At 41.6% G+C, this 26,256-nt stretch overlaps 1 protein-coding gene across 2 annotated transcripts in view; it reads left to right on the forward strand.

The window, feature by feature from the left end:
- The first annotated feature begins 283 nt into the window (after positions 1-283).
- The window catches only part of LOC144688712 (uncharacterized), a 97,431-nt gene continuing 71,458 nt past the window's right edge, over positions 284-26,256 (forward strand). For both annotated transcript variants that reach the window (XM_078555585.1, XM_078555586.1), the window contains exons 1-5: positions 284-486; positions 8,395-8,482; positions 10,027-10,088; positions 13,931-13,970; positions 17,391-17,823. In XM_078555585.1, coding sequence (XP_078411711.1) covers positions 355-486; positions 8,395-8,482; positions 10,027-10,088; positions 13,931-13,970; positions 17,391-17,823 — 755 coding nt within the window. In that variant the 5' untranslated portion in view covers positions 284-354. The remainder of the gene's footprint in view (positions 487-8,394; positions 8,483-10,026; positions 10,089-13,930; positions 13,971-17,390; positions 17,824-26,256) is intronic.

Consider the following 26,256-nt stretch of genomic DNA (forward strand, 5'->3'; position numbering starts at 1 on the left):
TGTCAACACCAGGCGATAACTTACATCTATGTAGCGTCTTTCACGTCCTGAGGGTGTCTCAAGGTGATTTGTTCCTGAAATGTACTTTGATGTAGGAAACATGACAGCCAAACAGCAATGAGAGAAAGGACGGGATAATCACTATTTAGCGACTGTGCTGTTGGGGGGATTATTGACAGCGCTGGAGAGGCCGCGCAGAGCGCCACCGCCCGGTCGGCGACACGCAGCACTGCTCCAGCCAGCGCATGCGCAATGAGGCGTTTCCCACCCGAGCGCATGCGCAGCTTCGGAAGCGAGAGGGAGCCATTTTGTTGAGCTTCCCATTCCGGTGTTGCGTGAGGCCGAGCGGCTGCAATGGCGAATGAGAGCGAGGCCGCGGCGCACAATATCACTGAGCTTAATGTGGTGGACTTGAAAAGGGATCCGAAAAAGGGAAACCTCAATACGGAAGGCAACAAAAGCGATCTGATTGTGCAGCTACACCAGGTGAAGTACCGGGGAAGGGGGGCGCGGGAGGAAGAAGGGCCTGAAGTTGGGGGAGGGGCTGGGATGGTGGGCGGAGCTAATGCCTGTTTGGAACGGGAGCGTGAGGGAGCCTGGAGCGCGCGCCTGATGGCAAGAGCCCGGTGTGTATGGCAGGGCAGGGCTTGGAGTTGTGCTCAGTAGTGGGTTGTGATGGCTAGCTTGCTTCATTGTTAGTTTGGGCGGCGAATCTAATCAGAAAGGACACACACACTGGCCCAATAACCCAGCACCTTTGTGATCACTCAATGCCTCGAGACCTTGTCGTCTTGTCACAAGTGAGTTACCTCTTTTTCTGAGCTGAAAATTCAACATGGACTGGGATTAATTTCCAGTAGTGCCTGTTTAAACTGCAAGCCTTGAACTCGAGCATCACCCCCGCAGGAAGCAGTACCAATGTTTACAATGAATCATAACCATTAAAAAGTGCTGAAATCCAACTGTTGCTATGTTGTCATGCTGCTTGTAAATGTGAAAGAAAAGTAGGAACTTGAATAGGTTATTCAGCTACCTGATAAAAACAAAAAGCTACTGCGGATGCTGGAAATCCAAAACAAAAACAGAATTACCTGGAAAAACTCAGCAGGTCTGGCAGCATCGGCGGAGAAGAAATCAGTTAACGTTTCGAGCCTTCATGGCCCTTCGGCAGAACTGTTCTCAGTTCTGCCGAAGGGCCATGAAGGCTCGAAACGTTAACTGATTTCTTCTCCGCCGATGCTGCCAGACCTGCTGAGTTTTTCCAGGTAATTCTGTTTTTGATTCAGCTACCTGAGCCTGTTATCCTATTCAGCTTGATGATCTTTGGAATTCTCTACCCCAGAGGGCTGTGGAAGCTCAGTCATTGAGTATGTTTAAAGCAGACATTGGTATTTAGAAATCTGTCAATGACATAAAGGAATTTGGGGACAGTGCACGGAAAAAGGCATTGAAGTAGATGAATAGTGGAGCAGGCTCAAAAACAAAAATACCTGGAAAAACTCAGCAGGTCTGACAGCATCTGCGGAGAGGGATACAGTTGACGTTTTGAGTCCATATGACCCTTCATTGTGGAGCAGGCTCAATGGGCTAAATAGCCTACTCCTGTTTCCCTGTTCCTATCCTTGCTGTTCTGTATCTTGGTCCTGTTTACCTGCTTTAGCTCCATATGCCTTGATACCTGAGAAAAATAGGTGACACTGTCCAAAACAATCCTTAGATGGATTAACCAATGTTATTAGGATTGCTGTTTTGTAGATGAGACTTTATAATCAATTAAAAAGATTAAGGTTTTGCAGTGCTTGTAAAGCTTTGCAATGTTTTGTTACAAAAGTATAATAATTCTCATGTTTTTCTGGTTTGTTGTCAAGTAAGTTTATGGGTGTGAGCGTAGAGGGTTCTGTCTCTGATTTAATTACATTTGGAATCCGGTAGACTGCAAGCTTGAAATTATCAAAAGAAGCTAGGTGTAAAAATGTACTTGAAATGCTAATGAGTAAACATGAATGCTGTCTTAACATGTAAGGTGTGAAAGGAATTTGCATTTTTAGATAAGTGAAGGGATTGTTTGGATTTCAAAGGGATGTTTACAACTAGCCAGATAAGCAAGGCTAAGGAGTGTTCATATTTCCCTAAGGTTACTGACAATATTGGCAACATGAAAGTTTTTATATTATGGGGAAGGTACAGTTCCAAAGATCTATGGGACTATGGAATTTGCATATTAGAGAGAAACATATATAAAGGAGAATGAAAGGCTATGTTGGGTGCCATGTAAGATCTAACAGGAGTGTGTGAAACAGCCTTGAAGAATCCTCCAGCCATTTGTGCATAAATCTGCTGGGCCCAGTAACTGAAGTTGGAGAAAACCATTTGGAATTCCACTGTCAAATGGATACTGTTAACTTGCTGGCTTGGTTTTTTTAAAATCTAAATCTATTTTGGACTGTTGCCTTAAAGGGGATGTGTAACTGGAAGTCAGGTTAATTAGGAATTTTAGGATTTGTTATAGTATTAAGTAATTGTAGCCTTATGTATGTTCTTGAAATCTTTTATTTTGTTAAATATTTTAACTTAATCTTTTAAAATCTCTAAAGACCTTGGTGGACTCATTACTTCTGAATTCGGTGCACACATCTTCTCATGATAAATACAAATTGCGAAATCGTTGTGATAGCGTAGCCACATGTCCCTTGTGGATTTGATCTGCCTGGCACACATCATCTGCCACGTCATAACAAAATTGGGGGCTTGTCTGGGATATTTGAAATTCTTTGATTGGTTTGGAGTTGGTGAATCTTAAGGCTATAAGTACAGAAGCATATTGAACTCAGGAGTTGGTGTGAGGGATTTTAAAGTGGTGAGACTGCAAAAATGGCTTTATCCATGGCTAAAACTTTTTTGGAAGTAGAAGATATAACTCTTATTGGGTTACAAAAAAATCTAAGGATAAGTTAACAGAATTGGTGGATAAGTTGTAGTTAAGGTTACCTGTAGTGGCAAAGAAAGCAGACATAGTTGAAGTGATAGCGCAGCATTTGAAGTTGAAAGGGATACCTAAAACTAGTGCAATGGAAATGAGAAGACTGGAATTGGAGGAAGAGAAAAAGGAAAGAGGGCATTTCAAAGGGAGCAAGCAGAAAGGAAGGAGAGAGAAAGAAAACAGGAAAGGGAATTGGAACTGGAGAAATTGGCAAGGGAGGAAAGAGAAAAAGGGAGAGAGAGAGAGAATATCAGGTTAGAAGTTGGAAGTTTAAAAAAAGAGATCTCAGATGCTGAGGAAGGTTCTGATGTGGAAATAGCCACTTCCAGTCTAAAGCCCAGTGGGGAGATGTTTATATGTTTACAAGCTCTTCCAAAATCTAAATGGGATGTCGAGGCGTTCTTTATCTCATTTGAGAAGATAGCTAAGCAGTCGAAATGGTCACAAGAAAACTGGACTTTGCTTTTACAGTCTAGGTTAGTAGGTAGAGCTCATGAGGTTTATGCTTCAATGTCAGAAGAAGCATCGGTGGATTATGATGCAGTAAAAAAGGCTCTTTTGAGTGCCAATTAGTTGGCTCCTGAGGCGTAAGGCAAAAAATTAGGAATATAAGGAAATGGCCTGGGCAAACTTGTATTGAGTTTGAGAGAGTAAAACAAAGGAATTTTGACAGGTGGGTGTGGGCATTAAAGGTAGAGGCAACATATGCAGCCCTTAGAAGTAATCCTTTTGGAAGCATTTAAAGATTCAATTCCTTCGGTAGTGAGAACTCATGTGGAGGAAACAGCAAGTTAAAACAGCAAGACAAGCAGCAGAGATAGCTGATGATTGAATTAGTTCATAGACCTAAACGTTTTTTTCATCACCCTTTTAAATCAGAGAAGGATAGAAAGAAGGAAGATCTGGGAAGGACGAGTAGGTAGAAGTCCTCAGGAAGTTTTTTCTCAGACTGAAAAGGAAGGTGCTGAAAATAGAAGTGACACTCAGAAATTGAGATGTTTTCATTGTAATAAGATTGGGCACACAAAGTCAATGTGTTGGACGTTACAGGGAAAATCTGTTGCAGTAATTGGAATGCGGAAAAGTTCCAAAAGTAAGAGTACTGTGGGTTCTGAGGTTCAGGCACAGGAAAAACCAGTGGTTTGTGTACAGGTAAAGCGGGAAGAATCAATGATCGGTAAAGAAGTGGGAAAGTGTTCACAATTTTTTTTATTATTTATTCATGGGATGTGGGCTTCGCTGGCTGGGCCTGCATTTATTGCCCATCCTAAGTTGCCCTTGAGAAGGTGGTGGTGAGTTGCCTTCTTGAACCGCTGCAGTCCATGTGGTGTAGGTACACCCACAATGCTGGTAGAGAGGGAGTTCCAGAATTTTGACCCAACGACAATGAAGGAATGGCGATATATTTCCAAGTCAGGATGGTGAGTTACCTGGAGGGAAACTTCCAGGTGGTGGTGTTCCCATCTATCTGCTGCCCTTGTCCTTCTAGATGGTAGTGGTTGTGGGTTTGGAAGGTGCAGTTTAAGGAGCCTTGGTGAATTCCTGCAGTGCATCTTGTAGATGGTACACACTGCTGCTACTGTGTGTCGGTGATGGAGAGAGTGAATGTTTGGATATGGTGCCAATCAAGTGGGCTGCTTTGTCCTGGATGGTGTCAAGCTTCTTGAGTGTTGTAGGAGCAGCATTCATCCAGGCAAGTGGAGAGTATTCCATCACACTCCTGACTTGTGCCTTGTAGATGATGGGACAGGCTTTGGGGAGTCAGGAGGTGGGTCACTTGTCACAGGATTCCTAGCCTCTGACCTTCTCTTGTAGCCACAGTATTTATATGGCTCATCCAGTTCAGTTTCTGGCCAATGGTAATCCCCAGGATGTTGATAGTGGGGGATTCAGCAATGGTAATGCCATTGAATTTCAAGGGACGATGGTTAGATTCTCTCTTGTTGGAGATGGTCATTTGCCCGACACTTGTTTGGTGCAAATGTTACTTGCCATTTGTCAGCCCAAGCCTGAATATTGTCCAGGACTTGCTGCATTTGGACATGGACTGCTTCAGTATCTGAGGAGTCGCAAATGGTGCTGAACATTGTGCACTCATCAGCGCACATCCCCACTTCTGACCTTATGATGGAAGAAAGGTTATTGATGGTGGTTCACATGAAGGTGGTTGGGCTGAGGACACTACCCTGGGGAGATCCTGCAGTGGTGTGCTGGAGCTGAGATGACTGACCTTTAACAACCACAGCCATCTTCATTTCTGCTAGGTATGACTCCAACCAGTGGAGAGTTTTCCCTCTGATTCCCATTCACTGCAGTTTTGCTAGGATTACTTGATGTCACACTGGGTCAAATTTGGCCTTGGTGTCAAGAGCAGTCACTCTCACCTCACCTCTGGAGTTCAGCTGTTTTGTCCATGTTTGAACCAAGGGAGTTCGGAAGCGCAGGTTGCAGAAATGTTAAAGATTTTGTATGTGAAGCGGAGATTAAAAGACATGGGGCTAGTTAATCCTTAATATTATAGGCTAGTGATATTTGTTGTTCAGAGTGACTAATCCTAGAAAAGGTGATAATAAGTGGGGTTCATAGAGATTCTAAACCTATTCCATTGTGGAAGGTAAATTTAAAGAGTAAGTGGAAAACAGGTGAGGTGATTGTTGGAGTAGCGGAAAAATTGCCCATTGTAGGGGTTCAATTTATTTTAGGTAATGATATAGTCGGGTCACAGATGTGGGTGATGCCTATGGTAGTTGAGCAGCCTGGGGCGGTGCATTCATCAGAAGTGTTGCGGAAATAGTATCCTGGATTGTTTTCAGTTTGTGTAGTAACAAGATCATAAACTCACAGGTTGAAACAGGAAGAGGAGAAAGTTAAAAGGCAGGGCAAAGGTGTGGAAGCTCAATTAGTTGATACTATCTTTGATAAGATTGTTCAGGGAGAGAGAATGAAGCTGAAGTGTTTAGCTCAAGAAAGTTGGTAGAGTTACAACAAAAGGATCCACGAATAAAGAAGTTATGTCAGACAGTTTACTTAGAAACAGAGGCAGAATGTATTCCAGAATGTTATTACCTTAAGGGTAATGAAGAAGTGGAGGCCGTATTAGGTTTTAGCAGATGAAAAATGGATAGAAGTGCATCAGATAGTTATACCGTCTCAATACTGAGAATAATTCATGAAATTCCAATAGGGGGGCATTTAGGAATTTGGAAGACTTAGGCGAAAATACAAAAACATTTTTATTGGCCTGGGTTGCATAGAGATATAGTCAAATTCTGTAGAACATGTCACACATGTCAAGTGACAAGGAAACCACAAGCAGTGATTAAACCGGCACCTTTAATTCCAATTACTAGGGTCATGATTGATTGTGTAGGACCCCTCTCTCAGACTAAAAGTGGAAATCAGCACTTGCTGACAATAATGGACGTGTCTGCAAGGTTTCCGGAAGCGATACCTTTGTGAAATATTACAGCAATGGGGATTGTGGAAGGGTTATCTAAATTTTTACGAGATATGGTTTGCCAAGGAGAACAGTCCCAACCTCTCCAAACTATCCTCATAGCTGAAGTTTCTCATCCCTGCAACCATTCTTGTAAACCTCTTCTGCACTCTCTCCAGTGTGTTCTCATCCTTCTTATAATGTGGTGCCCAGAACTATACACAATATTCCAGCTGAGGCCGAACATATGTCTTATATAAATTCAGCGTAACCTCCCTGCTCTTGTACCCTGTGCCTCTATTAAAAAAGCCCCGATGCTATATTCTTTATTAACTGCTCTCCACCTGTCCTGCCACCTTCAATGATCTATGCACACATACACTCAAGTCTTTCTGCTCCTGCACCCTTTCAAAATTTCACTCATTTTATATTGTCTGTCCATGTTCTTCTTACCAAAATGCATCACCTCACACTTCTCCCCGTTGAACATTATCTGCCCACTCCACCAGCTTGTCTATGTCCTCCTGAAGTTCCACACCATCCTCCTCGCAGTTCAAAACATTCCCAAGCTTTGTATCATCCGCAAACTTTGAAATTGTTCCCTGCACACCAAGATCTAGATCATTAATATATATCAGGAAAGATATGAGGAGAGATTGAACAGTTTAGGCATATACTCACTAGAGTTTAGAAGGATGAGAAGAGATCTAATTGAGGTATATAAGATGCTAAAGGGGATAGACAAAGTAGATGTGGAGCAGATGCTTCCCCTTGTGGGGTATTCTTGAATGAGAGGCCATAGTTTTAGGCTAAGGGATGGTAGATTTAGATCAGGGATGAGGAAGAATCACTTTTCTCAAAGGGTCGTGAACCTGTGGAATTCACTACCTCAGAGTGCAGTGGATGCCGGGATGCTGAATAAATAAATTTAAGGAGGAGATAGATTTTAAATTAGTAACGGGTTGAAAGGCTATGGGGAGAGGGCAGGAAATTGTAGTTGAGGCCGAAATGAGGTCAGCCATGATCATATTGAATGGCAGGGCAGGCTCGAGGGGTGAATTGCCTATTCCTGCTCCTAGTTCTTATGTTAAAAGCAAGGGTCCCAAAACCGACCCCTGGGGATCTCCACTATAAACCTTCCTCCAGCCTGAAAAATATCCATTGACCATTACTCTCTGCATCCTATTTTTCAGCCAATTTTGTATCCACGTTGCTACTATCCCTTTTATCCCATGAGCAGTAACATTTCTCACGAGTCTGTTGTGTGGCACTCTGTCAAATGCCTTTTGAAAGTTCATGTACACCACATCAACAGCATTACCCTCAAAGAGCTTTTCTGTCACCTCTTCAAAAAACTCCAGCAAGTTAGTTAAACACAATTTCCCCTTTAGAAATCCATGCTGGCTCTTCCTTATCAACCCATATTTTTCCATGTGATTACTAATTCTATCCCAAATAATTGTTTCTAGAATTTTGCCCACCACTGAGATGAGAAATGTCTTCACTCAGAGGGCGGTAAACCTATGGAATTCTCTGCCACAGAAGGCTGTGGAGGCCAAGTCACTGAATATATTTAAGAAGGAAATAGATTTCTAGACCCAAGGCGTCAAGGGGTATAGGGAGAGAGCAGGAGTATGGCGGTGAAATAGAGGATCAACATATTGAATGGTGGCGCAGGCTCAAAGGACCAAATCACCATTCCTGCTCCTATTTTCTATGTTAACCCCTTCATTGCAGGAGTCAGTTTAGTCGGTCACCTGGTTCTGTGTAGTGTACTGTACTATTGAAGAATATTGAGAAGTACAACATTTAGGAGTCCAAGATCGTTGGGCTTGTATGGAGACTGTATGTTATACTGGTCATTCCTCCTCATGTTGAATTAGCAATGATCAGTTAAGTGATGGGCCAGTTGGATCTGCTGATGGCTCCTTTTAATTTCTAGTAACTAGACTCACACAATGTTCATTACTGTCAACAGTCAAAAGAAGAGGCAAGAGGAAACCCTGATGAAATTTCAAGTGCTCCAGAGATTCCTGGCAATAAAATACCAGAGAAGATGGGGAAAGGTAGGAAATTAAGTAACTTTCTGAAAGTATTTAAGTTTCTATTTTGATGTATTTTTTGAGACTTTTCCATGCTAGAAGTCACAATGTTGAAATTAAACTGGAAATTGGGTGCTCATTGCAAGTTGTGTGGGTTAGATGCAGAATAAAACTCTGGCAACATTGCTTCAGCCTCAGACTCTATTTCTATTTTTGACCAGACCTCTGATAATGCTAAGTAAGATTGGCTGAGTGGCTGCATTGTCTTATGGATCCACTGTAACCAGATTACTGGCCCATACTGGAGATTTTTGAGTCAGTGAATAAGAAGCTTCCTTCTGAACAGCAAGGTCTTGATTTGAACCCAACTCTCCAAAGTTTATGGGCAATGGTCTAACCCATAGCATCACTACTTCCCAATAATCTGATGAGGGGTTTTGATAAGAGTAGATGGGGGAAAACTTTTTCTGTTCAGGTCGATAACCAGAGGATACAGATTTAAATTAATTAGCTAAATTTCTGGTGGAAACAGAGAATCTTTCTATATGCAGTAAGTTACGGATAGCCTGAAAAGATTGTGGAAGCAAATTCAGTAGTAACTTTCAAAAGGAAACTGATAACACTTCGTAGGGATATAGGCTGTCGTGAATGCTGACATTTACAAGATAGTTATGTTTTGAGATTTACCTTTAACTCAAAGTAAAACAGAGAATCTGGATAAACACACCAGCTCTGAATCATGCCCATATGATCCGAATGCCATGGGGAAAGAAATGTGAACATTAACCCTTGAAGAGGGGTGGGGGTTGCAGTTTTAACACCTTTCTACAGTATCTCAGAAAAAGGACAGTTCCTGTTTGAGACGCAGAAACAAAGGAGCTACTACTATGGGGAAACAGATCAACTGTTTGTATGTTAACAACCAAGCTGGATACTTGTGAGAGTTCAGTTTCCGTTTAAAAGAAAGGGAACAGAACGGAAGGGGCTCTTGAAAATTTAAGGAACAGCGAGTTACCAAAGTGCTGGGCCCTGAAAACATGAACAGGGAGTGGAACGATTGTCAAAGGACACTGGAAGTTTCGACCTGGCATGGTGGAGAGAAGTGAACCTCCACTGGAGATCTGGGAATGACTGGGATTGTTCCTATAGTGCTACATATCTGCCAGAACCATGGTACACAGTGAAAGGCAGTAAGACATATTTTGATTGCATTAGTTCATGTGGAAGTATCTTTTCCTTAATTAATAGGCAACTAATGCAAATTAATGTTTGATCTATATTGATTTTAGATTATTTGTCACAGTAAAAGTCTTAAAATGTGAAATCTTGCCCTTTGGTTCTTTCCATTGGTCGTTGGGAAATTCATCTCTTTTAAAATGTCTTCGGTCTCTAAGGGGAAAGAGCAGGGGAGTGGAACTGGTTGGGTTAATCTTTCAAAGAGTCAGCACAGACATGATGGGCTAAATAATGTTTTGTGCTGTATGATTTTATGAACAAACAGTGGTTTCTGATGTCCTACAAAGACAAAAATTAACTGGTGTAAATGCTACATTTGCTTTATTCTTTAGGGAACACCATGAAGGATGATCAGACACAAGACTGTGGAGATGGGGATTTTAGTGAACAGCAAGTAAGTGCTTCCTTAGGGATGAATTAAGAAATGTAGACTACTTGTCTTGCCTTGTGTTACAAAGATGTTTCTTTTCCCTATGCTAATACTCTTCACCTTAGTGAGCACAAAAATTTACCAAGAAGACATTATAGGAACTTAACTGATGAATAACAGATCATGCAAGATTCTGGGTTCCAACAAGTACAAATAGCTTTAAGCTTCCGTGGCTTTTGTGTGGAAAGTGTTTTGGATTCCAAAAATTTGAATGAGAATTGACCCCTAATTAAAATAATACTTTCAACTGATATCCTCAACTGGTCTTCTCAAGTATTTATTTCAAAATATATCTCTGAAAGAAAATTGGAAATTTAAAACAATTCCTCATTAAAACATCTATTGTCCTAGAAAGAATTTATTTTCAGGACATCCCAAAGCTGGTGCCAATCAGGAGATGAATTGACTACCTTTTACACATAGCCATTTATATAACTATGAATGAAAGTAGGAAAAATGAGGTTATGGCGATGTGTTGTCATTTTTAAAAAAATCCTTCTTGGGAAGAGAAGGTTGTGAACTGGCAAATTACCACGGGAATTGTTTTTACTTCAGAGGGTATTGAGTATCTACGACATCTGTGTATCCGGAATCAAGTGTAGGCTAGACGTGATGGGATGGGAGGTTCCCTTTTCAACAGTGGTTCACCAGCAGCTTTTCTATCAATTCACCAAATTTATTGAATCGATTTCCTCACCGTGGTGGGATTTGCACTTACAAATTTTGGGTTGCTAGTCAAATACCATAACCACTAAACGAACATACCTATATAATTGGAAAACAGCATGCAAATAATCACACATGGGCAACCAAAATAATGTTGATAGAACATTTTTGAGCTGTTTTCGTGGTCATAACTTATTCATTGTTACTATATCTAAGTGTGCTCTTTCTGTATCAAGATGTATGATGCTTATTTATCATCAGTTAGATGATGAACCATACAAACTGTCATGCTAGAATTCTATTGCATTGTATTCTCGTCTTACTGTAAATTGACTACACTGAAACGTACTGGCATCAATACACTAAATAAGTGATGGTTTGGTACTTTTTTTAAGCCTGTTTATTTGCAAATATGATCATGCTCAGCAGTAGTAGTCATTCAGAGCATAGTGTGTACGGCAAGAAAAGAAAATGGGCATGCCCTGTTTCTGCTAAATTTAACTATCCAACTCCCAACATTTTATGTGGAAATATGTATTTGTGTTTCAAATGCTTGTGCTTACCAAGCCAAATTCTTTATTGTAACCAAAGCTGTTATCATTTGGATGGCTGTCTGTGTGGCCATTTCTGCTTTCTGTCTGCTGTAAGATAAAACCCTGCCTGTGGTATTTGATGTTATAAGAATGTCACTTGACTTATTTAGAGTATTAATGCCAGTATGTTTGTGTTCTGCTATATCTCAGCTGTACTTCACCACCACCAGTACCTCCCTCAACTCTTCACTGTTTTTAAATTATCAGACTGTTTGTCTGACATCCAGCACTGGATGAGCTGAAAGTTCTTCAGTTTAAATATCAACAAAACCAAAGCCATTATCTTCAGTCCCCACTATTAATTCCATTCCATAGCCACTGACTCCATCCCTCTCCCTGGCAACTGTCTGAGACTAAACCATACTTTCACATACTTGTTGTCAGACTTGACCCCGAGTTGAGCTTCTGACCACATATGTGTATCATCACTCAAACTGCCAACTTTCATCTCCGTAATCACCCGACTCCATCCCTGATTTGGCTTCTGAAGCTGCAGTCCATGCCTTTGTCACCCCTAAACTTGACTACAGCAAGTTGCTGTCGGCCAACCTCCCATATTCTACCCTTGAGACCATCTAAAACCCTGTTACCCATGTCCTAACTCACAGCTAGTCCCATTCACCCAATCCTCCCCCGCAATGATCACTGACCTACATTGGCTCCCAACTAAGTAACAAATGCCTTCTGGAAATCTAAGTACAGCACATCTACCAGTTCCTCTTTATCCATGTTGCTTGTTACTTCCTCAAAGATTTCCATTAAATTAGTCAAACATGATTTCCTGTGCAATATGGATAAAGAGGAACTTGTAAATGTGCTGTTCTTAAATTTGCAGAAGGCATTTGACAAGGTGTCACACTGAAGGTTACTACCAAGACAAAACAAAAGCTCATGGTGCAAGGGGTAACACATTAACATGGATAGAGGATTGGTTAGCTAACAGGAAACAGAGAGTAGGCATAAGCGGGTCATTTTCAGCTTGACAAGATGTGACGAGTGGAGTGTCACAGGGATCAGTGCTGGTGCCTCAACTATTTGCAATTTATATCAATGACTTGGATGAAGGGACCGAATATATGGTTACTAAATTTGCTGATGACACAAAGGTAGTTAAGAAAGTAAGTTGTGAAGCAGACATAAGGAGTCTGCAAAGGGACATAGATAAGTTAAGTGAGTGGGCAAAAATTTGGCAGAAGGAGTATAATGTGGGAAAATGTGAAGAATAGAAAAGCAGCATATTATTTAAATGGAGAGAAATTGCAGAACTCTGAGGTACAGAGGGACCTGGGTATCCTGATACATGAATCACAAAAAGTTAGTATGCAGGTACAGCAAGTGATTAGGAAGGCAAATGGAATGTTGTTGTTATTGCAAGGGGAGTGGAATATAAAAGTAGGGATGTTTTGCTACTGTTATTCAGGGCTTTGGTAAGGCCACATCTGGAGTATTGGGCACAGTTTTAGCCTCCTTATTTAAGGAAGGATATAAATGGGTTAGAAGCAGTTCAGAGAAGGTTCACTCAACTGATACCTGGGGTATCTTGTGAGAAAAGGTTGGACTGGCTGGGCCTGTATTCGTTGAAGTTCAGAAGATTGAGAGGTGAACTTATTGAAACATCTAAGACCCTGAGGGGACTTGACAGGCTGGATGTTGAAACAGTGTTTACTCTTGTGGGCGAGACAGTTGTAGGGGACACAGTTTAAAAATAAGGGGTCTCCCATTTAAGGCAGAGATGAGAAGAGTTTTTTTTTCTCTAAGGGTTGTGAATCTTTTGAACTCTCTTCAAACGGTGGTGGAGGCAGGGTTATTGAATATTTTTAAGGCAGAGGTAGATGGATTCTTGACTGACGAGAGAGTCAAAGGTTATTGGGGGTCGGTGGAATGTGGAGTTGAGACCACAAACAGATCAGCCATGATCTTATTGAATGGTGGAGCAGGCTGAAGGCCCTACTCCTGCTCCAAATTCGTATGTTTGTATGTAACACCTCGATTTTAAAATTCTTGTCCATATTTTCAAATCCTTCCACAGCTCACCCCTTCCTATCTCTGTAAACTCCTCCAGCCCCACCACCCTCCACAGTATATGCACTCTATTTCTGGCCTCTTGAGCATCACCAATTTTAATCACTTCACCATTGGTAGCTGTGCCTTCAGCCGCCTGAAGCCAAGCTTTGGTATTTCCTTCCTAAACTTCTCTGCCTCTTTACCTCTCTTGTCCTATAAGGCACACCTTTAAAACCAAGCTTTTGGTCATCTGCCCTGATATCATGATGTGGCTTAATGTCAAATGTTGTTCTATAATGCTCCTGTGTAGCGCCCTGGGAGATTTTATGTTAAACGTGCCATGTCTTGTCAGCTCAGATTACTTGTGTATGTACAATTACCATCATTGACACACACATCTGTAATCTACTAATTTAACATACCTCCCATTATTCTTAATTTGATTCATAATGACTTGATTAGTTACTCCATATGATAATATAAGTAACATGTATTTATCAGATGTGACTATCTCTAATGCATTTGTATTTCTGTTCCCTTTAGGAAATTAATGCCATATCAGGAGAAGCAGATGTTGTTGAAGGTGATCCATTTTGTATCCTTGTGGCTCACTGCTTTACTTCTCAGTTTTCCCTCCCTCAAACCTACTCACTTGCAAGTGTGCATATTTAGTGATCAATTAGAAAATAACGCTCATACAGGAAAAATGGAAAATTGAGACGTGTCCTATACCTTTCAAATTGATCATTCAGCTACTAAACCCTTAGGATACACCTGATCCTACATGTGCTTTAAGTCAATTTAATGCTGAATTCTTTCTGTCCCCAACAGAGGTGGGAATACTAATGTGCAACCAGCCAAACTGCTAAGTAGAGTATAAAAGCAAAATAATGTGCATCCAGGAAATTTGAAATAAAAACCGAAATGCTGGTAATACTCAGCAAATGAAAGGTCATCAACTTGTAATGTCACATCTGTTTCTCTCTCCAAAGGTGCTGCCAGATCAGCTGAATTTCCAGCATTTTCTGTTTTTATTGTTAATTAGAGTATTTGAGTTATTTAGAAATCTATAAGTGCAGTGAGATAAAACCTATACACAGAGCCAGCTTGCCCTCTATCCAAAAGATTCAGGTTAGAGGTGAAAGAAGTGGACTGTTGAATCTAATTTAAACAATGGGTAAATGAAAAGTTGAATTTATTACCATGTTGTCATTCTAAACTTGAATCTTCAAAGTTCAGTCTGCAGCCAGATCCATTAGAGCTTTTTCTTTTCAACTGTCTCTCTCTTGACCTTGCTCTTTTCAGTTGAGTCTTATTGAGCAGAAAACTGATCCTCCCACCATCAGTGGTACTCGAACATCAAGGACCCAAACTGTGAATTCCAGTGACGTCATAGACATGGGGATTTTCTTGCAATTTTTCAGTTGAATTAGAGACATCTTGTCCTTGGCTGCCTAATGTGTAGAACCACATATTTGTATATGATACTTCTGTTTTGAGAGAACTTTGCAGACCTAGCAATGACTCTGTGTAAATCCTCAGCACCAGACACAAGTGACTCCATGTCACTTCCCTGGCCTGCCCTGCATGCCTCATGCATTTCTATTCTAGGAGGTGATGGCAACCACTAGAAGCCCTGACTAATGCTCTGGGAACAAGAGTTCAAATCCCACCACAGCAGCTGGTGGAATTTAAATTTAGTTAATAAAATCTGGAATTGAAAGCTAGTCTCAATAATGGTGATTCTGGAACTATCATTGATTGTTGTATAAACCCATCTTATTCACAAATGTCCTTTTAGGGAAGGAAATCTGTCATCCCTACCCAGTTTGGCCTACGTATAACTCGAGATCCACAGCAATGTGATTGACTCTTAACTGCCCTCTGAAATGGCCTAGGAAGCTACTCAGTTCAAGGGTAATTAGGGATGGGCAACAAATACTGCCCTTGCCAGCGACACCCACATCCCATAAAAGAATAAATTTCTGAAAAAGTTCTAGTACCTCCACAGTTGAAAGACATGTATAGAAAAGCAAGTCTTTATTTTATGAACTTCTCCATTGGAAAGGGCAGGTGGCAATGTAAATTAGTAAGAGAAACCCATAGAGATTGTGGGTCTATGAACAGTGTTCACCTGTGACTTCATCAACCATGCTGTCAACCTGTGCTCTGTGTCATGGTATTTAACTTCAGTGGAGGAGAAATATAGGATAAAACAATCTTAATTGGTTTGCTTTTTTTGCGATCAGTGTCCAAAAAAGAGGCAAGTATGATAGAAGCATGCAGCACAGAAGGATACTATTTGGCCAAATGTGCTTGCACCAGCTCTTTGAAAGAGTTATCCAATTAGTTTCACCTCTTTCCCCATAATCCTGCAAATTTTACCCCTTCAAGTATTCTTCATCTCAAGGGCAACTAGGGATCGGCAAAAATGCTGGCCTAGCCAGTGACACCTGCATCCCATGGATGAATAAAATAGTTCTGTAATTCCCTTTTGAAAGTTATTATTGAATCTGCTGCCATCACCTTTTCAACACTGCATTGCAGATCATAACTTGCTGCCTCTTTTATTAACCAATTACCATAAAGCTGTGCCTTCTGGTAACTGTTGGCCCATCTTCCACTGGGAACAATTTATCCTGATTTACACTTAAGCATTTCTTTTCTAAGGAGAAGAGTAAAGAAGATGCTTGATAGAGGTGATCAGAATGATGAGGGGTCTAGACAGAGTAGATGGGGAGAAATTGTTCCCATGAACACAAGGGTTGAGAAGTGTTTAAAGAAGACAAATTTTGTGGTGAGTTGATTCTGATGAACGGAGGACAAGCAACTGAAGCTGTTGAGTCTTGCTCTTCCTCCACCCTTCCTAGCAAGCTTTGAGCACGGTTGCTGAAAAAGACCAATCAGAAGCATACCTTCTGTGAACAGAGACCTTTTAAAACAGAAATTCTGCTCAACGCCATTGTCACCAGAGGCACAACCAAAGTAACAGGCCGCAACTTTAAATAGAAACATATGGACCACCAAAGGACGGTCTAACCAACAGAGTCACTGAGCCACTGACCGTATATTCTTTTTACTTATGGACTCTTAATTTGATCAACCTACCCTTCCTCACTCCAATCTGTAGTTGTGTGTGGGTGCGCCCTCCAAGTTTATGTATGCATGTGAAAGTTGGAGTGCATTTTATTAATTCACCCAGATCAATGTATGTACAATAAAACTAACCTCTTACTTTGTTACACTGAAAGAAACCTGTTTGATTGGTTCTTTTGTGATCACAGTGCTTAAATAGTTAAACATTAACAAAATTGGCAAGTATATCCTTTTTAAATTAAAAAAAATCCCTGTCACGATCAAACAAGGAGTGGGAAAAGAGGGGAGCCATTCGCCGCCTCCTCACCAGGCCATAACAATGCCTTGATCATAAGAAATAGGAGCAGGCATAGGCCATTTGGCCCATCGAGCCAACTTTGCCATTCAATAAGATCATGGCTAACCTGCTTGTGGCCTCGCCTCCACTTTCCTGTCCATCCCCCATAATCCTTGATTCCCTTGTCGATCAACAATCTGGCTAACTCAGCCTTGAATATATTCAATGATTCAGCCTGCACTGCTCTCTGGGGAAGAGAATTCCAAACACTAATGACCCTCAGAGAAGAAGTTCCTCCTCATCACCATCTTAAATGGGATTCCCCTTATTTTTAAACTCTGACCCCTAGTTCAGGACATCCCCATGAGGGGAAGCATCCTCTCAGCATTTGCCATGTCAAGATCCCTCAGAATCATATATGGTTAAAGATAAATACTTGCAAGGGAAAAAATTAGTGCTACTGGGGAGAATGAGAAATTCTTCCGGTTTGTTGATGAGTTTGTTTTCTGACAATATTTAAACTCCTTCATTTTTCCAATCCCTGATTTGAGTACAAAGAAATATTAGCTTCATATTTATATTTGCTCTAACTGCAGTAATTTAAACATGTGCTCTTCTATTCCCCTATAGAAAAGGAGACTATAGCTGAGGATCCGGGGGAAGTTCATTGTTCAGTTCCTACAGAGACTCCCTCTGAAGACTTGCAGCTATTGGCACAATATATGATTGTCACAGACACCTATCAGGATGAGGATCATTCCTTAGTCGAGCTGCAAGTGGAGGAAATGCTTACCTTGGATGTGGACAATGACATGCAGCTGGATGCACCCAAAGCAGACTCTACACAAGTCACCACGGAAAAGATGGTTGTGACTGGAAATTCAAGTGAGATGAAAAATTGCCAGCAGGAGTGTGAAATGCGAGAGGCAAGCATTGAGAGTACAAAGAACGAACAGTATCCAGGAATTGAGCAGAACAATGGCGAAACCATGGAAGATGGAGGAGTTGGCAAAGCAGATGAGAATGATCCTTTGATTGTAGTGGGCCGTGAACCGGATAAAAGGTTTGCTTCTTAATTCTCAACCTCATTTCTATTCATACTACAATGATTCTCATGAACATATTTGAAATAGGCTAGCTGTATTAATGTTGATCTTTTTGCGCTGTGTAAAAGTTCTTAATGGCTCATTTCCTCTGTTAGAGGCTGCATCATTTTTCATTTTTTGTATTCATCTGTAACCCAACAGGTTATTCACATATTGGAATATTTTGCCTCTGTGTACTGTTCACTGATGGCACCAAAATAAATTGAGATGATTTTTGTACAGTGAGGATAGTAAGAAGCTTCATAAAACATAGACTAGTGAAATGGGCAAATACAAGGCAGACTTCCAGACAACATATACTGATAAAATGGCAGACACTTGGCAGATGGAATTTAATGCAGCGAAGCATTTTGTGAGAGGACGAGGAGAGGCAAAATAAACTAAATAAATGGCACAATTTTGAAGGTGGTTGGGAATTTACATATAAGTCTTTGAAGGTGTGTTATGGCACAGCCGATGGTAAATGCTGAGTTGTTCAAATCCCAGAGGGAAACTTGAAATAACTGCCACAGCTTGTTTTGCAATTTGCATAAATTTCGAGATGCGTGCCTTGAATTCAGTAGTAATAAGACCACCAAGTCTTATAGGTTTCTACAAAACTAGATTAAACATTTATTAATAAGAGAAATGATTTTAAGCACATAGATATTACTACTGTGAAAACTTCTAAATCCCCTAATTAATATAACTCCCAGTTATGCTTTCGTTAAGGCAACAGTAAGAGACACAGATTTTAAAAAACCCAGGCAAAGAAACATGGTAACCTGAACAATCCAATTCAAAGTGGGTTTCCTTAACTTCAATTCTTTGTAGAAAGCAGCTTGAGGCGTAGTTGCTGAAGGTTTTTCACACTTGTCAGATCTTAAAATGCCTACCCTTACACACAGTCTTCGCTCCTTTATACATATTTTCCCCATTGAATGCACATTCCCATTGTTTCTTCTTCCAAACTCCCAAATACTGGATCCTTGACTTTATAAATAAAGGCATATAGTACAAAAGCAAGGAAGTTGTACCATACCTTTATAAGTCAATGGTAAGGCCTCATCTCAAATGCAGTGTTCAATTCCAGGCATTGGACTTTAGGAGGAGTTCAGTGCTTTGGAAAGGGTACGTGTGATTTACTGGAATCCTACCAGGGATAAGGAACTTTCCATTATGTGGCATGAATAGAGCAACTGGGATTGCTCTTAGAGCAGAGAAGGTTAAGGGGCACTTTAATAGAGGTGTTCAAATTTGAAAGGTTTTGATGGAATAAATAAGGAGAAGCTTCCTACTGATAGAAAATTCAGTAACCAGAGAGCACAGGTTTAATTAAATTGGCAAAAAAACTGAGATTGCTTTTTTACATAGGTGTTATGATGTGGAATGCGCTTCCTGAACGGGTTGTGGAAGCAGATTTAATAGTAATGTTCAAAAGGATTTGGATGAATATTTGGAAAGGAAAAATGTTTCGGGCTATGGGGTTAATCAATGGGAGTGGAACTATTTGGATACGTAAGGGGCATGCGAAGGGATAGGCAACTGTGCTGGAGTGAGATGGAAACTGAGTGAGTAGCAAGTTAGGTTCACATGGTAAGTTGAGGTAATTCCTTTTCTGGTTTTAACTATTGATTAAAAATCAAGATCTGACATAGCACTAACCTTAAGTAAGTTAGGTTAGCTTGTTAAGTAGAGAACTGCCTGGAATGGCAGTCATCTGTCAATCACCTGAAAGCAGTTGGTTCAAGTGCTGTTACTTACTATAGCAGGAAGCTAAGCTAACTAGTGCCTCATCAGAGGGTCATTAAAAAAGACAGGCTTTTCAAAGCACACGATCCGTAAGGGGCGTGCGAGGAGACAGGCGACTATGCTGGAATGAAACGGAGACCAGGTGAATAGCGAATTAGGTTCACGTGAGAATTCGGTACATGGGAGAAAGAAATGTGGTATGCATAGGAATTATTCCAAGTTAATTATGTGAGTAATTAAGTTAACAAAATAACATAAGTAACAATGGCAGGACAGGTGTCATGTTGCAGCTGTGGAATGTGCGAGCTTTTGGATGCCAAGATGATCCGAGACAAACACATCTACAGAAAGGGTAAGCAGCTAGGGAATTTTGGATCAGGATTTTTGACCTGGAAGCCGAATTACAAACATTGCGCAACATAGAGGAGGGAGAGAAATACCTGAACACCAGAAGATGGTCAGAACTCTTAGAAGAAGGTCATCTGTTTTGGTCAGCGGTGAGGGACAATAGGATGCGACCGTGAGTGAGGCAGGTTTTAGGACTGAGCAGACAGTAGTGGTGGAGCATCAGACTTTGCAGATGTCAAATAGGTTTGAGGTGCCCACAACCTGTGTGGACGAAAGCAAAGTCTGCCAGGTGGATGAGCAGGCTGGCCATGGCACCGTGATATAGGAAGCCGTTCAAGCAGTGGGGAGCAAACAGGAATGGTGGTAGGGGACAGTATGGTGAGGGTGATTGATGCTGTCCTCTGCAGCAAAGAGCAAGAGTTGAGAAGGCTATGTTGCCTGCCCAGTGCCAGAGTTCAAGACATCTGCTCAGGGCTAGAGAGGAACTTGTAGTGGGAGGTGTCATGGTCCATGTAGGCACCAATGACATAGGCAAGACAAAGAAGGAGGTTCTGCGTAGTCAGTATAAGAACCTAGGCACCAAATTAAGAAGCAGAACCTCAAAGTTAATAACCTCTGGATTATTACCTGAGCCACGTGCAAATTGGCATAGGGCAAATAAGATTAGGGAGATGAATGCGCGACTCAAAGACTGGTGTGGGAGAAGTGGGTTCTGGTTTGTGGGGCACTGGCACTAGTACTGGGGAAATTGGGGGATGTACCATTGGGACAGTCTACACCTGAACCATGTTGGGACAAGTGTTCTTGTGATTCACATAAATAGGGAGGTAGAGAGGGCTTTAAACGAAATGAGGGGGGGGGTGAGGGATCAAGCTTGGGTAGATGTGGCAAATTCAAGGGAGGAGACCAGAATAGTAATATGGGAAATGAGAGTCAGAGAATAGAAGGAAGGGGTAAAGAGAGAAAACCTAAGAATACACCAATATCCAAGACTAGATGTTACAAAGATAACAAGATAAAACTAAAGGCTGTGTATCTGAATGCGAGTAGCATTCATAACAAAATAAATGATAGCTCACATTGAAGTTAATAAATATGATGTGATAACCGTTAAGGAGACATGACTGCAGGATAACTAAGATTGGGGCCTGAGTTTTGAGGGTATATGACATTTGTGAAGAGTAGGAAGCTAGGTAAAGGTGGAGGTGTAGCACTATTGACCAAGGATGGCATTTGTGCAATAGTTAGAGATGACCTTAGCTAAGAAGAAAAATTCCAAAAGGAGGACCCAGCACCTGTGGTTAGCTAAAGAAGTTAAAGAAAGCATTAAACTTAAGGAAAAGCGTATAACTGCACAGAGGTGAGTGGCAGGTAAGATGATTGGTCAGAATATGAAGAATGGCAGAGAATGACTAAAAGGTTAATCAAGAGTAAGAAATTAGAATATGAGAGGAAGCCAGCTAGAAATGTAAAATCGGATAGCAAGAGTTTCTACAGGTATTTAAAAAGGAAAATAGTAAGTGAAATGAGTGTTGGTCCTCTGGAGAGTGAGAATGGGGAGCTAATAGTAGATAATAAAGAAATGTCAGATGAAATGAACAAATACTTTGCTTCTATCTTCATTATAGAGAATACAAAAAACATTCCAGTAATAACTGTAAATCAGGAGGAGAGGGGAACTTGCTGAAATTGCAATCACTAGGGAAGCAGTACTGAGCAAACTGATGAATATAAGGCTGACAAGTCTCTGGGTCCTGATGGACTTCATTCTAAGGTCTTAAAAGAGGTGGTTAATGAGGTAGTACTTGCATTGGTGTTAATTTTCCAAAATTCCCTAGATTCTGGAAAGGTTCATTCAGACTGCAAAGTAGCAAATATAACCCCTCTAATCAAGAAGGCAGAGAGGCAGAAAACGAAACCATAGGCCAGTTAGCTTGATGTCTGATATGGGGAAGGTGTTAGAATCGATCATTAAGGAGGTTATAGCTGGGCACTTAGATAAACTCAAGGTAATCGGGAAGAGTCAGCATGGTTTTGTGAGAGGGAAATAATGTTTAACCAATTTATTAGAATTCTTTGAAGGAGTAACATGCGCTGTGGATAATGGGGAGCCTGTAGACATGCTGTATTTGGCTTTCCAGAAGGCATTTGATAAGGTGCCACATCAAAGGTTATTGCAGAAAATAAAAGCTCACGTTGCAGGGATATTAGCATGGATAGGAGCTTGGCTGGCTGGCAGAAAACAGTGTATACATAAATGGCTGTTTTTCTGATTGGCAGGATGTCACAAGTGGAGCCCCTCAGTGGTCTGTGCTGGGGCTGAGGCCTCAACTTTTTACAGTTTATATCAATTTCTTAAATGAGGGGAGTGAAGGCAAAATAGCTAAATTTGCAGATGACACAAAGATAGCTAGCAAAATATGTTGTGAAGAAGACATGAGGTTGCAGACAGATATAGATAGGTTGAGTGAGTGGGCAAAAATTTGGCAGATGGAGTATAATGTGGGAAAGTGTGAAGTTGTCCACTTTCACAGAATCACAGTGCAGAAGAGGCCCTTCGGCCCATCGAATCTGCACTGACACGTGAGAAACACCAGACCTACCCACCTAATCCCATTTACCAGCACTTGGCCCATAGCCTTGAATGTTATGACGTGCCAAGTGCTCATCCAGGTACTTTTTAAAGGATGTGAGGCAACCCGCCTCCACCACCCTCCCAGGCAGTGCATTCCAGACCATCACCACCCTCTGGGTAAAAAAGTTTTTCCTCACATCCCCCCTAAACCTCCTGCCCCTCACCTTGAACTTATGCCCCCTTGTGACTGACCCTTCAACTAAGAGGAACAGCTGCTCCCTATCCACCCTGTCCATGCCCCTCATAATCTTGTACACCTCGATCAGGTCTCCCCTCAGTCTCCTCTGCTCCAACGAAAACAACCCAAGTCTATCCAACCTCTCTTCATAACTTAAATGTTTCATCCCAGGCAACATCCTGGTATATCTCCTCTGCACTCCCTCCAGTGCAATCACATCCTTCCTATAATGTGGCAACCAGAACTGCACACACTACTCCAGCTGTGGCCTCACCAAGGTTCTATACAATTCCAACATGACCTCCCTACTTTTGTAATCTATGCCTCTATTGATAAAGGCAAGTGTCCCATATACCTTTTTCACCACCCCACTAACATGCCCCTCTGCCTTCAAAGATCTATGGACACACATGCCAAGGTCCCTTTGTTCCTCAGAACTTCCTAGTGCCATGCCGTTCATTGAATACTTCCTTGTCAAATTACTCCTTCCAAAGTGTATCACCTCAAGCTTTTCAGGGTTAAATTCCATCTGCCACTTATCTGCCCATTTGACCATCCCGCTTATATCTTCCTGTAGCCCAAGACACTCAATCTCACTGTTAACCACCCGGCCAATCTGTGTGTCATCCGCAAACTTACTAATCCTACTCCCCATATAGTCATCTATGTCGTTTATATAAATGACAAATAATATGGGGACCCAGCACAGATCCCTGCGGTACGCCACTGGACACTGGTTTCCAGTCACTAAAGCATTCTTCTGTCATCACCCTCTGCGTCCTACAACTAAGCCAATTTTGAATCTACCTTATCAAATTACCCTGTATCCCATGTGCCTTTGCCTTCTTTAAAAGTCACCCATGTGGGACCTTGTCAAAGGCTTTGCTGAAATCCATATAAACTACATCAACTGCACTACCCTCAACTACACACCTGGTCACCTCAAAATATTCAATCAAATTTGTTAGGCATGACCTCCCTCTGACAAAGCCATGCTGACTATCCCTGATCAAACCTTGCCTTGCCAAGTGGAAATAGATACACTCCTTCAGAAATTTCTCCAGTAGTTTCCCTACCACTGATTTAAGACTCACATGCCTGTAGTTCCCTGGCTCATCTCTACAACCCTTCTTAAATAGCGGAACCACATTAGCTGTTCTCCAGTCCTCTGGCACCTCCCCCGTGGCCAGAAAAATTTGGGTCAGAGCCCCTGCGATCTCCTCCCTTGCCTCCCTCAGCAGTCTGGGACACAAATCATCCGGACCTGGAGATTTGTCCACTTTTAAGCCTGCCAACACCTCCAATACCTTGTCACTCCCTATATCAATTTGCTTAAGAACCTCGCAGTCTCTCTCCCCGAGTTCGATACCTTCATCCTCATTCTCTTGGGTGAAGACGGACATGAAGTATTCATTCAACACTCTAGCGATGTCCTCTGGCTCCACCCATAGATTGCGCCGTTGGTCCCTTATGGGCCCTACTCTTTCACTGGTTATCCTCTTCTCATTGATATACTTATAGAATATCTTGGGATTTTCCCTACTTTTACCAGCCAGAGCTTTCTCATATCCCCTCTTTGCTCTCCTAATTGCCTTCTTAAGCTCCACCCTGCACCGTCTGTACTCCACTAATGCCTCTGCTGGTTTGCTTCCCTTGTACCTGCTAAAAGCCTCTCTTTTCCTTCTCATCGTAACCTGAATATCTCTGGTCATCCATGGTTCTCTGGGCTTGTTACTTCTTCCTATCACCCTAGAGGGAACATGTTGAGCCTGTACCCTCCCCATTTCCTTTTTGAATACCCCCCACTGTTCCTCTGTAGATTTCCCCACAAGTAACTGTTCCCAGTCTACCTCAGCCAGATCCTGCCTTATTTTACTAAAATCCATTCTCCCCCAGTCCAAAACATTTTTTTGCAACTTGTCGATTTCTTTGTCCATAACAAACTTAAACTGTACCATGTTGTGGTCACTATCGCTAAAATGCTCACCCAACACCACCTCAGCCGCCTGTCCGGCTTCATTCCCCAGAATTAGGTCCAGCAATGCACCCTTCCTTGTTGGACCCTCTACATATTGACCTAAAAAGTTCTCCTGTACACATTTCAAGAAATCCACTCCATCCAAGTCCTTAACATTGTGTATCCTAATTAATGTTGGGAAAGTTGAAATCACCTAATATAATTACCCTATTATTGTTTTTACCCCTATTATTGTTTTTGCACACCTCCACAAATTGTGCACATATTTGCTCCTCAATTTCCCGCTGACTATCTGGGGTGTCTATAATAAACACCTAATAATGTGGTTGCCTCTTTTTTATTCCTAAGTTCTACCCACAAAGCTTCATTCGATGCCCCCTCCGTGATATCATCTCTCCTTACTGCAGTGACTGACTCCTTAACTAATAATGCAACGCCGCCTCCTCTTTTACCCCCTCCCCTGTCTCACCTGAAGATTCTATATCCTGGAATGTTGAGCTGCCAATCCTGCCTTTCCCTCAATCACGTCTCAGTGATGGCTACTATATCACAATTCCACATGTCAGTCCTCACCCTTAACTCATCCGTTTTACCTGTAATATTCCTGGCATTAAAATAGAGGCTATCCAGCCTTGCTTTACTCCCTTGAAGCTTATTGCAGCTGTACTCCCTCTAACTTGATTGTTTTACTATATTATGATGTGTCCCTATCTGCTAACATTCTGTGTCCCCTCCCCCTGCCGAATTAGTTTAAACTCCTCCCAACAGCACTAGCAAACGCACCCGCAAGGAAGAATAAAAAAAGAGTATTATTTAAATGGGGAACAGCTGCAGAATTCTGAGCTGCAGGGGGATCTAGGTGTTCTAGTGCATGAGTCACAAAAAGTTAGTATGCAGGTACAGCGTGTAATTAAAAAGGCTAATGGAATGCTATCCTTTATTACGAGAGGAATTGAACATAAAAGTAAGGATCGAAAATGCTGGAAAAACTCAGCAGGTCTAGCTGCATGACAGAGTCATACAGACTCGAAACGTTAACTCTTTCTCTCTCCACAGATGCTGCCAGACCTGCTGAGTTTATGCAGCATTTTCTGTTTTTATTTCAGATTTCCAGCATCTGCAGTATTTTGCTTTTATGAAAGTAAGGATGTCATGCTTCAGTTATACAGGGCATTGGTGAGACCACATCTTGAATACTTTGTGCAGTTTTGATCTCCTTATTTAAGGAAGGATGCAAATGCGTTGGAGGTTGTTCACAGGGGGTTTCCTAGCTTGATACCTGGAATGAGCGGGCTTTCTTATGAGGAAAGGTTGGACAGACTGGACTTGTTTCCACTGGAGTTTAAAAGAGTGAGGGGTGACTTAATTGAAGCATATAAGATCCTGAATGGTACTGACAAGGTGGACGTGGAAAGGATGTTTCCTCTTGTGGGTGAGTCTAGAACTAGGGGGCACTGTTTTAAAATTATGGGTTGCCATTTTAGGACAGAGGTGAGCAGAAATTTTTTCTGAGGGTTGTG

Source organism: Cetorhinus maximus, chromosome 13 (assembly GCF_964194155.1).
Source record: "Cetorhinus maximus chromosome 13, sCetMax3.hap1.1, whole genome shotgun sequence".
Lineage (NCBI taxonomy): Eukaryota > Metazoa > Chordata > Chondrichthyes > Lamniformes > Cetorhinidae > Cetorhinus > Cetorhinus maximus.